We start from the raw sequence: 16,343 nt of genomic DNA on the forward strand, positions 1-16,343 counted from the left end.
AGGTTGGACACCTGTGACCTCCACTAGGCACCCTGGTTGCTTCCTCTGACCCCCTACGTCACAATGGGACACAGCAGGGACATAGGAGTCAGAAGATAGAACCACAATGCATGGCAGGGGACACGGGCATTTGACACTGCTGGTATTATTGGGCTGGCCATAGATTATGCAATTTTCTTTCTTTCAACCACAGGATGAAGGAAAGAAAATATCTTGATTCCCCCATCAACACAGTCAGCGTTGATGGGGGAATCCCTCCCACTACACTATTGTACTCTGATAGTGGGAGGGTTGCCCTGCTGTCAGAATACAATAATCACTGCTGGCGTCTCTAGCCACCGTCGGTGATCGTACAAAAAAAACAGAATGGTTGTACTGAAGTTAATCAATAGATCGACTTCAGTACAACCAGCCTGCCCATAAATGGATTGAAATTTCGATCCAGCTATGGCTAACTTTAAGCTCCAAAGAGACTGGCAGAGGCTACACCGTAGATGAGCATAGAAGACTAGGACTGCTGGAGAGATGAGCAAAAACCGGGGCTGCTGGAGAGATGAGCATAGAAGACCAGGACTGCTGGAGAGATGAGCATAGAAGACCAGGACTGCTGGAGAGATGAGCAAAAACCAGGACTGCTGGAGAGATGAGCAAAAACCGGGGCTGCTGGAGAGATGAGCATAGAAGACCAGGACTGCTGGAGAGATGAGCATAGAAGACCAGGGCTGCTGGAGAGATGAGCATAGAAGACCAGGGCTGCTGGAGAGATGAGCATAGAAGACCAGGACTGCTGGAGAGATGAGCAAAAACCGGGGCTGCTGGAGAGATGAGCATAGAAGACCAGGGCTACATAGTTACAGTTGTGCTCATAAGTTTACATACCCTGGCAGAATTTATGATTTCTTGGCCATTTTTCAGAGAATATGGATAATAAAACAAAAACATTTCTTTCACTTATGGTTAGTGTTTGGCTGAAGCTATTTATTATCAGTCGACTGTGTTTACTCTTTTTAAATCATAATCACAACAAAAAATACCCAAATGACCCTGATCAAAAGTTTATATACCCTGGTGATTTTGGCCTGATAACATGCACACAAGTTGACACAAAGGGGTTTGAATGGCTATTAAAGGTAACCATCCTCACCTGTGATCTGTTTGCTTGCAATTAGTGTGTGTGTATAAAAAGTCAATGAGTTTCTGGACTCCTGACAGACCCTTGCATCTTTCATCCAGCGCTGCACTGACGTTTCTGGATTCTGAGTCATGGGGAAAGCAAAAGAATTGTCAAATGATCTGCGGGAAAAGGTAGTTGAACTGTATAAAAACAGGAAAGGGATATAAAAAGATATCCAGGGAATTGAGAAAGCCAATCGGCAGTGTTCAAACTCTAATCAAGAAGTAGAAAATGAGGGGTTTTGTTGAAACCAAACCACGGTCAGGTAGACCAACTAAAATTTCAGCCACAACTGCCAGGAAAATTGTCCGGGATGCAAAGAAAAACCCACAAATAACTTCAGGTGAAATACAGGACTCTCTGAAAACATGTGCTGTGGCTGTTTCAAGATGCACAATAAGGAGGCACTTGAAGAAAGATGGGCTGCATGGTCGAGTCACCAGAAGAAAACCATTACTACGCAAATGCCACAAAGTATCAATACGCCAAACAGCACAGAGACAAGCCTCAAACTTTCTGGCTCAAAGTCATTTGGAGTGATTAGAACAATATTTAGCTTTTTGGCCACAGACATAAACACTACATTTGGAGGGGAGTCAACAAGGCCCTTTAATGAAAGGTACACCATTCCTACTGTGAAACACTGAGGTGGATGTACTTGGACATTCCAACATGACAATGATCCAAAACACAAGGCCAATTGGACCTGTCATTGGCTACAGCAGAATAAAGTGAAGGTTCTGGAATGGCCATCTCAGTCTCTTGACCTCAATATCATTGAGCCTCTCTGGGGAGATTTCAAATGTGCATTTCATGCAAGACAGCCCAAGAATTTACAGGAACTGGAGGTTTTTTGCCAAGAGGAATGGGCAGTTTTACCACCTGAGAAGCTAAAGAGCCTCAGCCACAAAAGGCTTCAAGCTGTCATTGATGTTAAAAGTGGCAATACACGGTATTAAGAACTGGGGTATGTAAACTTTTGATCAGGGTCATTTGGGTACTTTCTGTTGTGATTATGATTTAAAAGAAGTAAACACAGTTGATTTATAATAAATGGCTTCAGCCAAACACTAACCATGAGTGAAAGAAAAGTTTTTGTGTTATCATTCATATTCTCTGAAAAATGGCCAAGAAATCATGAATTCTGCCAGGGTATGTAAATTTATGAGCACAACTGTACATAGTTACATAGTTAGTAAGGTTGAATAAAGACACCAGTCCATCCAGTGTGAGTGTGGGTGTCTACAATTGTCCCTATCCCTGTACATTGTGTCTCATTAAGATGCCCATCTATTATATTATTATTTAAGGTACCCATATAGCGCCGTCAATTTACGCAGCGCTCCACACATACGTCGCACACTCACATCGGTCCCTACCCTCAAGGAGCCCACAATCCAAGGTCCCCAACTCACATTCATATACTAGGGCTAATTTTGGATAGAAGCCAATTAACCTACCAGCATGTCTTTGGAGTGTGGGAGGAAACCGGAGTACCCGGAGGAAACCCACGCTGGCACAGGGAGAACATGCAAACTCCAGGCAGGTAGTGTGGTTGGGATTTGAACCAGCGACCCTATTTACTGCTAGGCAAGAGTGCTACCCACTACACCACTGTTCCGGCTGCTGGAGAGATGAGCATAGAAGACCAGGGCTGCTGGAGAGATGAGCATAGGGGCTCTTCTTCTGCAGGGATCTTCCTCTTGAAGTGCTTTTATTCTGACAGGGTTGCTTTAACAACCAGTGCCCATTCACCGTACCACTTAAACCCCCCTAACATTACCCTTATTTTCAGTCACCAACACCAGATTAACCCCTCTAAGTGCAGCTCATTGACACTGAAAGCGTTGAAGTGACAGTTCTATAGGAGGAGATGCCTTGTTTCCTTATAAGGGTGGAGCAGGGTGTCATATTTTCTTTAGTAAATATAAGCTATGCCGAGACTCCTAAGAAAAAAATGTTAGCTGTGTTTTTAAGTTCTTCTGTAGGACTGGCCAGCCTTTTAAATTTAATTTTAATACTGTATGTATACAATACGGTCACATGAAACTTATAATCTGCTTTGGAACAGTGTCTCTATTGGCTTGCTACAGGATCCAAGGACAGAGCATTGACAGGCTCACAATCCAGGCTCTGTTTTTTTCCATGGCTGTGGCTGGATTTGGTGAGCCTGGGGCAGACATTTGTTTTGCGTCTTTTTTAAAATGGTCCCAAAATCTTAGAACATTAATAGTTTGCAGGATGTTCCCAAGCCCCTGCTAGCTGCACAGACACTGAAAGGGTGTCCGAGTGCTTGCCAGCTTCTTGCTGAGTCTTCCAGGCTTTGTATAGAACACCAGGAAGAGCTCAGTCCCTCGTCGGCTCTTTATACGTAGGCTGAAAACACTTCCTGCTTCATGTAATGTCCCAGCTGTGCAACTACTGCTGAATACCAAGAAGAAAGTAAAGTCAGATGTGTTAAAGAACCAGCAAACTTTTATAACAGAAAAATACTATCAGAGACTGGTGTAAAGTCGCATAGGGGTCTCTGGGGATGGGATAAGTCGGAGAATGTTTTAGAGTGGTAAAGGTGTTCTTCAGTGGGTGATAACTTTGAAACTAGTATAGAGTCACATAGGGGTTCCACAAGGGGTGCTAACTTAGAAACTGGTGTGGAGTCATATAGGGGTGCTCCAGGGGGTGATAACTTAGAGACAGGTGTAGGGTCACATACAGTGGATATAAAAAGTCTACACAATCCTGATCAAATGTCAGGTTTCTCTGATGTAAAAAAAAAAGAGACAAAGATAAATCATTTCAGAACTTTTTCCACCTTTTAATGTGACCTATAAACTGTACAACTCAATTGAAAAACAAACTAAAATCTTTTAGGTGGACTAAAATAATGTGGTTGCATAAGTGTGCACACCCTCTTATAACTGGGGCTGTAGCTGTGTTCAGAATTAAGCAATCACATTCAAACTCATGTTAAATAGGAGTCAGTACACACCTGCCATCATTTAAAGTGCCTCTGGTTAACCCCAAATTAAGTACAGCTGTTCTAGTAGGTCTTTCCTGACGTTTTCTTAGTCTCATCCTACAGCAAAAGCCATGGTACGCAGAGAGCTTCCAAAGCATCAGAGGGATCTCATTGTTAAAAGATATCAGTCAGGAGAAGGGTACAAAAGAATTTCCAAGGCATTAGATATGCCATGGAACACCGTGAAGACAGTCATCATCAAGTAGAGAAAATATGGCACGAACTGGGAACTGGATGTCCCTCTAAAATTGATGAAAAGAGGAGAAGATAACTGGTCAGGGAGGCTGCCAAGAGGCCTACAGCAACATTAAAGGAGCTGCAGGAATATCTGGCAAGTACTGGCTGTGTGGTACATATGACAACAATCTCCCGTATTCTTCATATGTCTGGGCTATGGGGTAGTGGCAAGACGAAAGCCTTTTCTTACGACTACACTTTGCAGCAACACACCTGAAGTCCCCCAAGAGCATGTGGGAAAATGTGTTATGATCAGATGAAACCAATGTTGAACTTTTTGGCCATTATTCCAAAAGATATGTTTGTTGTAAAAACACTGCACATTGCCAAAAAAAAAACACCATACCCATTGTGAAGTATGTAGGTAGCAGTATCATGCTTTGGAGCTGTTTTTTTTCAGCTGGAACAGGGGCCTTAGTCAAGGTAGAGGGAATTATGAACAGTTCCAAATACCAATAAATATTGGCACAAAACCTTCAGGCTTTTTCTAGAAAAGCTGAACATGAAGAGGAACCTTCATCTTTCAGCATGACAGCAAAACAAAGCATACATCCAAATCCACAAAGGAATGGCTTCACCAGAAGAAGATTAAAGTTTTGGAACAGCCCAGCCAGAGCCCAGACCTGAATCTGATTGAAAATCTGTGGGATGATCTGAAGAGGCCTGTGCACAGGAGATGCCCTCGCAATCTGACAGATTTGGAGTGTTTTTGCAAAGAAGAGTGGTCAAATATTGCCAAGAAAATATGTGCCATGCTGATAGACTCATACCCAAAAAGACTGAGTGCTGTAATCAAATCAAAAGGTGCTTCAAGAAAGTATTAGTTTAGGGGTGTGTACACTTATGCCGCGTACACACGGTCGGACTTTTTGTCTACAAAAGTCCGAAAGCCTGTCCGACAGACTTTCGACAGACTTTTGGCGGACTTGCGGCAGACTTTCTTACGAGCGGACTTGCCTACATACGATCACACAAAAGTCCGACGGATTCGTACGTGATGACGTACACCGGACTAAAATAAGGAAGTTGATAGACAATAGCTGCCCTAGCGTTGGTTTTTGCCCGTCGGACTAGCACACAGACGAGCGGATTTCTGGGTCCGGCGTAGTTACGACGTAAAGATTTGAAGCATGTTTCAAATCTAAAGTCCGTCAGATTTGCGGCTGGAAAAGTCCGCTGAAAGTCCGGGGAAGCCCACACACGATCGGATTGTCAGCCAGCTTTAGTCCGTCGGCGTCCGTCGAACTTTTGTAGACGAAAAGTCCGACCGTGTGTACGCGGCATTAGGCAACCACATTATTTTATTTTTTACTTCCCTCCACCTAAAAGATTTCAGTTGTTGTTCAATTGAGTTGTACAGTTTATAGGTCACATTAAATGTGGAAAAAGTTCTGAAATGATTTATCTTTGTCTCATTTTTTTACATCACAGAAACCTGATATTTTAAGGGGTGTGTAGACTTTTGATATCCACTGTAGGTGTTCTTCGGGGGTTGGGTTGATAACTCAGAAACTGGTGTAGAGTCGTGAAGGTGATCTCCAGGGGCTGATAACTTAGAGATGGGTTTAGAGTAACTTATGGGTTGTCTTGGTGGTGATAACTAACTTGGACTGTTGTAGAGCCACATGTGGTTGATAAATTAGAGACTGGTGTAGTCATGTAGGGGTTCTTCAAGGGGGGATAACTTAGATACTGGTGTGGAGCCACATAGGTGTTCCCCAGAGGGTGATAACTTTGAGACTATTGTAGAGTCATATAGGGGTTGACGACTTAGAGACTGGTGTAGAGTCACATAGGGGCTCTTTGGGGCTGAGGGTGATAACTCAGAGACTGTTGTAGAGTCACATAGGAGTTGATAACTTGAAGGCTGCTGTAGGGTCACATAGAGGTTCTTCAGGGTGTAGAGACTGGTGAAGAGTAACGTAGGAGTTCTTCAGTAGGCAATAACTCAGAGACTGGTGTAGCATTACATAGGGGTTCTCCACAGGTTGATAACTCAGATACTGGTGTAGAGTTCTGTATGGTGTTCTCCAAGAGTATATAATGTAACAGGCATTGTGTGAAGAGCTCATCACACACACACACCACTGTTATTCCCTTTTCCTATGTAGAAAAGGAGAAAAAAAACCTTACGTATTGCATCTAAATTTTTGATCAAGTTTGGGCAATGATCATGGCAGGCAAGACCCAAGCATGTTGGAAGGGGGTGAAGGGTAGATGTCATGCCAACTTTTGCTGTTTGTAAGCCATTTACCTGTTTGACCTACTTATGTATCCTCTAAAAGTGATGTCCTTTTTCAATGTTTTTTTGTTACTATTGTCTCTCTTTTTCTCTAGGTATTTGCATACGATCATTGCTTCTGGTCGATGGATGAATCTGTAAAAGAGAAATTTGCAGGTAAAGTCCTACAGCTCCACTGCTGACTCCCATTTTTAGTTATTTTTTTCAGTTTGCAAGGGAAAACAGAAATGATTGCCTTGTTCTTGAGACTGCCTTTGTAAACTGTTTTCATATAGCTCTTTGGCTTCTTTGTTGTAAAACAAAGTTATCCCACCAATCTGTCAGATTTTCAGCCAGACACAGGCAGTCTAAAGGCAGGAAACTACTGCACTGCTGTCCTCTAGAATACCTGAGGATCTCTGGGAATTTTTTGTCTTTCTTTTTGTAAAACAAGGATTGTATGCATATTGAAAGAAGCAAAACTAAAGCGTTGCTTTTTAAAATGTATAAACTTAAAAATTTTAACTAAAATGTACCCCACAATATTATACCCCATCATACGATAACATTTTGCCAAAAATTAAACCTGCAAAATAAGAGACAAATGCTTACCTTCTCCGCTACCTAAGCTAACAAAATTTTGCTCTGTTCAGTGGAAAACTTCCACAAGGACACTTCCAGGAGGTGTTTTCTCCTTGGCCAGCTGTAGCTCTCACTTGTTCCTCCCTTGGACCTCCTGGTCACAGTGGAGGAACCAGCGAGAGCTCCAGGGGACCCAGGGGAATGAGAAAGAGCAGTGCAGTAGTTGCTTGCTTTTAAGCTTGCTCTGTCTGATTGACACCTTAGACCAGGGGGTCTCCAAACTCTCTGAACAGAGGGCCAGTTTACTGTCCTTCTGACTTTGAGAGGGCCGGACTGTGGCCAGTGTGGGTAGAAAATGGCCTGTCGTTTAATGAAAGGAATAAATGCCCCATCATTGGTATTAGTGGAAGTAATATTGCCCTACTGTTGATATCAGGGCAAGCTATAGTGCCCCATCTTTGGTGTCAGTGAGAAGAATAGGGCCCTGCAGTTGGTGTAATTGGGTGGAATAGTGTCCCATTGTTGGGGAGAGTGGTAGGAATAGTGCCCTATTGGTATCAGTGACAAGACTTATGCCCCATTACTTATGTAGAAGGAATAGTGCCTTGTATATGTGGGAGGGGTATAGTGTCCCAAGGGCCTGATAAAGGCAAGCAAAGAGCCACATCCGACCCACGGCCGCAGTTTGGAGACCACTGCCTTAGTTGGTAATAGACATCTCATCTTTAATCTCTAATCCAATTTAGTTAAAAAAATTCATGATTTTTTTATTCATTTATTTTTTGTGGTCTTGATGACTACATAACGCATATGTGCGGTGGTAAGAAGGTTTGGGTTTGGTGCCCACACTTCACACATGCATACACGGAGGCTGTTTTTTTCATGCTCCCAGCTCAGTGGCTGAGCTCCTGGGTCACTAATGGGTCCTGATCTCTAGTTCTAAATGGAAGCCGAAGGTGCAGGCCTCCTTATGTGACAGCCAGTGGTTACATGATCAAACACTGGTTACATGATTGGAAAGTCCAAGCAGGTGGGAAGAGGTTTTCATTGTGTAGAATTTCTGGATGCAAGTATTTTTGTGTGATCTTTTTTTCTTTCTTTTTTTTTTTTCCTTTTAGGACAAGATGTTGTTTTTCAGTGCCTTGGTGAGAACATTCTCCAGAATGCCTTTGAGGGATATAATGCTTGCATCTTTGCCTATGGACAGACTGGTAAGATTTGAACTCATTCAGCTCTTTCAGTAGAACCATGTTTAGTCACTGAGGTCCCTGTGTGTGTTGTAGACCAAGTAACACAATGACATTTGGGGTTCTAGAGCAAGGTGATGTGCTAACAGTGCAATTATCAGTATTCAGAAAGAAACTGTAGACTTCTGTGAGCATTTGGTAAGTGCCAAGTTGGGATGGACAAAGGTGGTAGGCAAAAGAGGCTGCCATCTTGAGCTGTTTAGCGGGAGGGGGGCACAAAAAGGGCAAGACCTGCAACCTACAGTACACTGCAAGGCCTTTTCACCTTGGGTGCCTAAGGACCTAGTCCTGCCACTGGTACAAAGTATCAGTATAAGCTGGTATTAATGGAGGCCTAAGGGCTTGCAGAATCTCCTTATTGCAAATTGAGGAAACCCAGAGGGAAACCAAATGTGCATATTGGCCCACTGTAATGCCAGCCCTTTGGAGAGGTTGGCGGTGAGCCTTGAGAGTGGCCGGGTGGTTGAGCCTTGAGAGTGGCCGGGTGGTTGAGCCTTGAGAGTGGCCGGGTGGTTGAGCCTTGAGAGTGGCCGGGTGGTTGAGCCTTGAGAGTGGCCGGGGGGTTGAGCCTTGAGAGTGGCCGGGGGGTTGAGCCTTGAGAGTGGCCGGGGGGTTGAGCCTTGAGAGTGGCCGGGGGGTTGAGCCTTGAGAGTGGCCGGGGGGTTGAGCCTTGAGAGTGGCCGGGGGGTTGAGCCTTGAGAGTGGCCGGGGGGTTGAGCCTTGAGAGTGGCCGGGGGGTTGAGCCTTGAGAGTGGCCGGGGGGTTGAGCCTTGAGAGTGGCCGAGGGGTTGAGCCTTGAGAGTGGCCGGGGGGTTGAGCCTTGAGAGTGGCCGGGGGGTTGAGCCTTGAGAGTGGCCGGGGGGTTGAGCCTTGAGAGTGGCCGGGTGGTTGAGCCTTGAGAGTGGCCGGGGGGTTGAGCCTTGAGAGTGGCCGGGGGGTTGAGCCTTGAGAGTGGCAACAGCACTGTGACACTATAGTCATTTGGTATTTTATGTGCTCTGGGGCTAACAAAAGTCAGAAAGTGTTTAAATTCTCAGTGGACAATCAATCTCTTCCAGGCTCAGGAAAGTCTTACACCATGATGGGCACAGCTGACCAGCCTGGACTGATCCCCCGACTATGCAGTGCCCTGTTCGATAGGACGCAGAAGGAGGAGACTGAAGAGCTGAGCTTCAAAGTGGAAGTTTCCTACATGGAAATATACAATGAAAAAGTTCGGGATCTCCTGGACCCCAAAGGGTGAATGTCCTCCCTGGCAAACTGTGTTAATATATCTCATTATTATAACCTCCCATGACCCAGGAACGATGCGTTCCACTCATTCTTCCCATCATTTTGAATTCAGAACTTATGATTGTTTGGCTCATCTGAAATACATATGATCTGAATTAAGATGTATAGGACCTGACAATATTATTGATTTAGCTTTATTGTGCATTAAATAGAAAAAAAAAACTGCACAAAACACTATATTTTCATCTAAACTGGCCATGTAGCATAGCTCTACGATATGTTTAGTAAAATGGCAACCATTTTTCTGAGTAAAAAAAAATTAAACTGCAGTTTTTATGGAGTCCTCATTGCTGTAATAGTCATACACATATCGGAGGATTTAAATATTAAGAGCTGCTTCTGGCCATTCCTTCTTCCTCTCTGTGTGCCATAGCCATCAGTGTTTAGGCTTGACATTGACACGCCAAGGCTTAATAATGTCAATGTCTTCAAAACCATGTCAGGCACAAACAAAATTGTTTTGTTTGGTTTAGGATAGTTACTAATGTGCATATTAGCAGCTCTCCTGAAATAATCACTTCTGACCTCCTAGAAGGTCAATTCCTTTACTCCTCCAGACATTTCTCAGAACTCAGAGAGGCCAATGCCTCCTGATCACTGGCTGTCCAGCTCTGCTGTAAATTCAGTACATCTTATAGAGAAACTGAGTCCACAGCGGAAGTAGACCACTTGGGAAGCTTTATTTAGATTTCAGCCACCATGCTTTACAGTTAATGTGGGGGTCTTCTCAGCAGGACATCGGCCTTGACACGTTCCATGCTACAGCACATAGTCGTAAGTCGGAACTCAGCCTATTTTTTTTTTTTTTAATACAGTCTGGAGTGTAGGAGTATTTTGTTTTGGTTAGAGTAGCAAAGGATTATAACGCCCTTCAGATTTTTATTGCTGGTATAGGAAGTCTATTGAAAGCGCCCGACCAAGGGACTAAGGGTTCAAAAAGTTAACTTTAAATAATGAAGACCTGAAACAGCCAAAGCATTTATGGGATTCAAAGATCTTCCTCTTCTTTAGGGCTTACACTTTATATGTAGTTTAGGAAGACTCAAAAACGGCTTAGTCATTACAAATAATTATTTAACCAAAAAGAGCCATGGTAAGTTCCCACGAACAATATAGTAGCAGTGCACTATTCCATTTTTCTGTTCTAAACTGCATTCAGTACTTGGAGAAGGGGGATCCTTGAGCACCGGAAAGGGGTTGGCTTTTATGTCTTCTTCTTATGAGATAACTTTGGTGATGAGAGATTTTTGGACTCCTAGTTGCTTGAACGTGACTGTTCCATTAGACTTTTCATAGCTGGATTCTGTATTCCGGGTACCCTAGTGCAGGGGTACCGTGTTTGTGCTTAGAGAAATTTCACCAGAGTTGTTCTGCCCCAAATAAATGTGATTGACCTTCAACAACAAATTGTTGAGTCAAATCCAGTACCTCATTCATATATGTTCCAGGTCTTTACTGCCATCTTTGGTCCTCTCTGGAGGGATCCACCCTCTCCATTTGTTCTGGACCTTTCTCTACTAGAGAAAGTGATGGGAACAGAAGGTGAGGGTAAATCTTCCAATGAGGGCACCTGTCCTGGTGACACTAAGATGGGAATTCCATCACTTTTGGAGAGCTTTCCTCTCGCTTTGGAGAGAGCTCCTTTAACTTCTTGTTGGTGTCTTTGGGACAGGAAGTGAAGAAGAAATCTTAAAAAGCCCACATGTTCTATTCCCCAGTTTTGTGTTATGATTGTTGGTGACGCACACATCTCTTACTCTGGACCTTGTCTTAAATGCCTTTTCTAGGAGCCGGCAGTCCCTCAAAGTTCGGGAGCACAAGGTCCTGGGCCCGTATGTGGATGGTCTTTCCAAACTGGCAGTCGCATGCTACAAGGTGTGTTTATAATAATTGTTATATTGTGATAAATGATGGCGGGCCAGAAAAATGAGCCATTGGTTAACAAATATGTGACCGTATATTACTAAGATATTTTTTCCCAGTAAAGCTGAACTCCTGGATAAGCAAATATTGTGTAAATATATTAATCATACACTATATTGTCAAAAGTATTGAGACGCCTGCCTTTACACATGGCATTCCAGTCTTGGTCTATAGGGTTCAATATTGAGTTGGCCCTCCCTTTGCAGATATAACCACTTTAACTTTTCTGGGAAGGCTGTCCACAAGGTTTAGGAGGGTGTCTATGGGAATGTTTGGCCATTCTTCCAGAAGCGCATTTGTGAGGTCAGGTACCGATATTGGACGAGAAGGCCTGGCTCGCAGTCCCCACTCTAATTCATTCCAAAGGTGTTCTATCGGGTTGAGGTCAGGACTCTGTGCAGGCCAGTCAAGTTCCTCCACCCTAAACTCACTCATTCATGTCTTTATGGACCTTGCTTTGTGCACTGGTGCACAGTCATGTTGGAACAGGAAGGGGTCATCCCCAAACTGTTCACACAAAGTTGGATGACCATAAAATAAAAAAATGCGTTTGTTTGGGGAAGGAATCCTTCCTGGGGAAATACGTTAGCTGCTTTAAGTTGTTTGTGTATGAGCTTGTTCTTATGTTTTCTTTTCTTTTTTTTTTCTTTTGTTTTGTATAGGATATAGAATCTCTTATGTCAGAGGGGAACAAGTCTCGCACAGTAGCAGCAACCAACATGAATGAGGAAAGCAGTAGATCACACGCCGTGTTCAATATCATCCTCACACATACTCTTACCGATGTCCAGTCTGCAGTAAGTGATATGTCCCTTTCCTGTTATTTACTGTGTCTCTGTAGATCCAGAGTAGGCAGGCATATGCCAAATATACACCCTCCGGACACTTTATTAGGTATACCTGTTCAATTGGTAACACAAATACTAATCGGCCAATCACATGGCCGCAACTCAATGCATTTAGGCATCTAGATATGGTAAAGACGACTTTCTGAAGTTCAAACTGAACATCAGAATGGGGAAGAAAGGGGATTTTAGTGACTTTGAACGTGAAATGGTTGTTGGTGCCAGGCGGGCTGGTCTCAGTATTTCAAAAACACCTGATCTACTGGGATTTTCACACACCACCATCTCTCGGGTTAAAAAAGAGAAAATATCCAGTGAGCAGCAGTTGTGTGGAGGAAAATGCCTTGTTGGTGTCAGATGAGAATGGGCAGACTGGGTCGAGATGGTAGAAAAGCAACAGTAACACAAATAACCACTCGTTACAACCAAAGTATGCAGAATACCATCTCTGAACGAACAACACATTGACCCTTGAAGCAGATGGGCTACAGTAGCAGAAGATCACACTGGGTGCCACTCCTGTCAGCTAAGAACAGGAAACTGAGACTACAGTTTGCACAGGCTCACCAAGATTGGACAATAGAAGATTGGAAAAACGTTGCATGGTCTGATGAGTGTCGATTTCAGCTGCCACATTCAGATGGTAGGGTCAGAACTTGGTGTAAACCACATGACACAAGGCAGGATGGATCCATGCTTTCAACGGTTCAGGCTGGTGGTGGTGAAAGACAAAACCAGAGACAATTCCCAGCTCAACTCGCCAACCAGTCTGCTTACCAACCGAATTAATCTGTCCAACAGTGTGTGTTAAAATCAGGGGTTTAGTTGGCACGCATTTGCAAACACATGTGTAAGCTGCAAGGCCTCTTCATGGTCCCCTGTGTATCGCTTGCAGTCCTAACCCATCAAAATGTTTCCACAATGGAAGCACATGCACTCTAATGGATAGATAAGGGGTAGGTGGGCCTGGAGGTAGCCCAATTCTTATTAAAGGCACAGGGGCACATTAGATACACACAGCACAATGGCAGCAAAGGTGTCCCCTGACCAAATAGTATGCATGTGCTTCCATTGTGGAGACTCTCAAAAATGTAGAAGGGTTAGGACTGCAAGTGCTACACAGGGTGCCATGAAGAGGCCTTGCAGCTTACACATGCGTTTTAAACTGCATGCTAACTAAACCCGTTTTTTAACACATACTGTTGGACAGGTTATTTCGGGTGGTAAGCAGACTGGTTGGTGAGTTGAGCTGGGAATTTCTCTGGCTTTTTCTTTCATGCGTTGGCCCCTCCATGTGCTCCTTGCTGTGAAGGCAAGTTATAGGTGGGGGCAGGGGCCATCTCTTGGTTACTGGTGGTGGTGGTGTAATGGTGTGGGGAGGATATTTTCTTGGCACACTTTGGGCCCCTTAGTACCAATTGAGCATTGTTTAAACGCCCCGGCCTACCTGAGTATTGTTGCTGACCATGTCTATCCCTTTATGACTACAGTGTCCGCATCTTCTGATGGCTCCTTCCAGCAGGATAATGCACCATGTCACAAAGCTCCAATCATCTCACCACTGGACAATGAGGTCACTGTATTCCAATGTTCTCCACACTCACTAGATCTCATCCAATACAATCACCAGATCTCATCCAATACAATCACCAGATCTCATCCAATACACTCACCAGATCTCATCCAATACACTCACAAGATCTCATCCAATACACTCACCAGATCTCATCCAATACAATCACCAGATCTCATCCAATAGAGCACTATTGGCATGTGGTGGAACGAGGGATTCGCATCATGGATGTGCAGCCAACAAATCATGCTATCATGTCAATATGGACCAAAATCCCTGAGGAATGTTTCCAATACTTGTATCTATGCCATGAATAATGAAGACTGTTCTGAAGGAAAAAGGGGGTCCAACCCAGTACTAGCAACGTGGACCTAATAAAGTGGCCGGGGAGTGTATAAGCCATTCACTAATACATACTGTAAACCATTCCCCAAATTCATGCAGCCACACCACTGAGCAGTCTGGGTGTTCTCCCCCCCACCCCACGTCACCACTGCTGACATCCTCACAGCAAGTCAGAGAGTTTGATGTGCAGCATGTCTGCATGGAGGGCGAGAGCTGCCCAACTTTTCAAGTTGACAAGCAGATGATGGGATGCCAAGATGCCAGGCAGTCTATGTATAGACAGGTGTGATCTCTGATCAGCATATGACATAATGTAAAGAAACCTTACACATTAAAGTGGTGGCAAACCCTTACATATACCCAGTGAAGTGACTGGTCTCAGATGATGATACACAGAGGTTAAACAAATCCTCCTACATAAGTTGAACCTGTTTATCTGCAGCCCTCTACAGCTGTTCAAAGTGCCAAATTTATACAGCTTGTCTGAGATGTCAGAAAAGGAAAGGATAGCTGATGTTACACACTGCAGAACTCAGGGAGGAAAGGTCTGAGAGCTACAGGTACAAATTTTGTAGGCTTTGTTGTATCTCTGTGTATCACCTGAGGCCAGTTACTTCACTGGGTATATGTAAGAGTTTACAACATCTTTACTTCACCTGTTTATCTGCAGTCTTCTCTTCGCCACGTCTGGTCAAAGTCCAGAATTTATAAAGTTTGTCTGAGCATTCAGAAGAAAAAGGGGCAGGGAACTGAAGTTACACTCTGCAGAGTTCAGTGAGAAGAGCTCTGAGAGCTGATTGGAGGGAAGGGACATACCCCCCTTCACACAGGAACAGAGCTGGGGCTGTTAATCACAGGGTGAGTGCTGGAGCTCCCCCTCCCTGTCACCTTTTTTTTTTCTTGGTGTCAGGAAAACTTGTCAGAAGTGACTCATGCGGATAGCAGGGGAACAAAGCAGTAGACAGAAATTACACTCAGTGCTCTTGAGACAGGTACGCACTATAGAGAGAGATGCTTTTTTTTAAATTTAATGTCTGGGGTTTTCAACCACTTTAATTTATTTTCAAATAAAATGTTTTCTTATATAACCCCTTATTAACTTTTACTAAACCCTAATTGCCTCTAATTAACTCCTCCTTTCCCTTCTCCCCTTAGCTAATATTTTTCCTCTGATGTTTTTTTCTATTGTAAAGTGTTACTAAACTCACAACAGTACAATCGGTGTGTATATGCAATAAAGCATGCTTGTTATACTCACTGTGGAACCTAAGGAGTTAATCCTCCACATTGTATAAAAGGCTGCATCCTGTATGCACAGATCCTCCTCTTCTTCCACTGACTCCAGAACAGGTGCATATAAGATAGAGCCTTTGGAGGCAATTCTGCACATGCTCAGTTTGGTGTGTATTGCTAGAGAGTTTTTTTTTTTTTTTTCTTGGGAGAGTGCATGTGATTAGCACAGCGCCAATCAGCATTCTCCAGACAGAGGGTCAGGGGTCCTGGATCCTGATAGGACAGCCAGAGCAGAATGAAAACTCCTCCTACAAGTTTTACCAGGGATTGATAGAAGTCACAAGACTGCTATATGCTGCTGATGAGAAAAGGTATTTAGCAGTGTATACAGTTGTGCTCATAAGTTTACATACCCTGGCAGAATTTATGATTTCTTGGCCATTTTTCAGAGAATATGAATAGCACAAAAACTTTTCTTTCACTCATGGTTAGTGTTTGGCTGAAGCCATTTATTATCAATCAACTGTGTTTACTTTTTTTAAATCATAATGGCAACAGAAACTACCCAAATGACCCTGATCAAAAGTTTACATACCCCAGTTCTTAATACCGTGTATTGCCCGCTATAACATCAATGACAGCTTGAAGTCT

General features: G+C 43.7%; 1 protein-coding gene across 2 annotated transcripts in view; it reads left to right on the plus strand.

The window, feature by feature from the left end:
* Positions 1-16,343, plus strand: part of KIF13B (kinesin family member 13B) — a 367,935-nt gene that overhangs the window by 123,413 nt on the left and 228,179 nt on the right. For both annotated transcript variants that reach the window (XM_073624835.1, XM_073624836.1), the window contains exons 4-8: positions 6,768-6,828; positions 8,352-8,444; positions 9,539-9,719; positions 11,561-11,648; positions 12,359-12,493. In XM_073624835.1, coding sequence (XP_073480936.1) covers positions 6,768-6,828; positions 8,352-8,444; positions 9,539-9,719; positions 11,561-11,648; positions 12,359-12,493 — 558 coding nt within the window. The remainder of the gene's footprint in view (positions 1-6,767; positions 6,829-8,351; positions 8,445-9,538; positions 9,720-11,560; positions 11,649-12,358; positions 12,494-16,343) is intronic.

This window comes from Aquarana catesbeiana, linkage group LG04, assembly GCF_042186555.1.
Source record: "Aquarana catesbeiana isolate 2022-GZ linkage group LG04, ASM4218655v1, whole genome shotgun sequence".
In the NCBI taxonomy this organism is placed as follows: domain Eukaryota; kingdom Metazoa; phylum Chordata; class Amphibia; order Anura; family Ranidae; genus Aquarana; species Aquarana catesbeiana.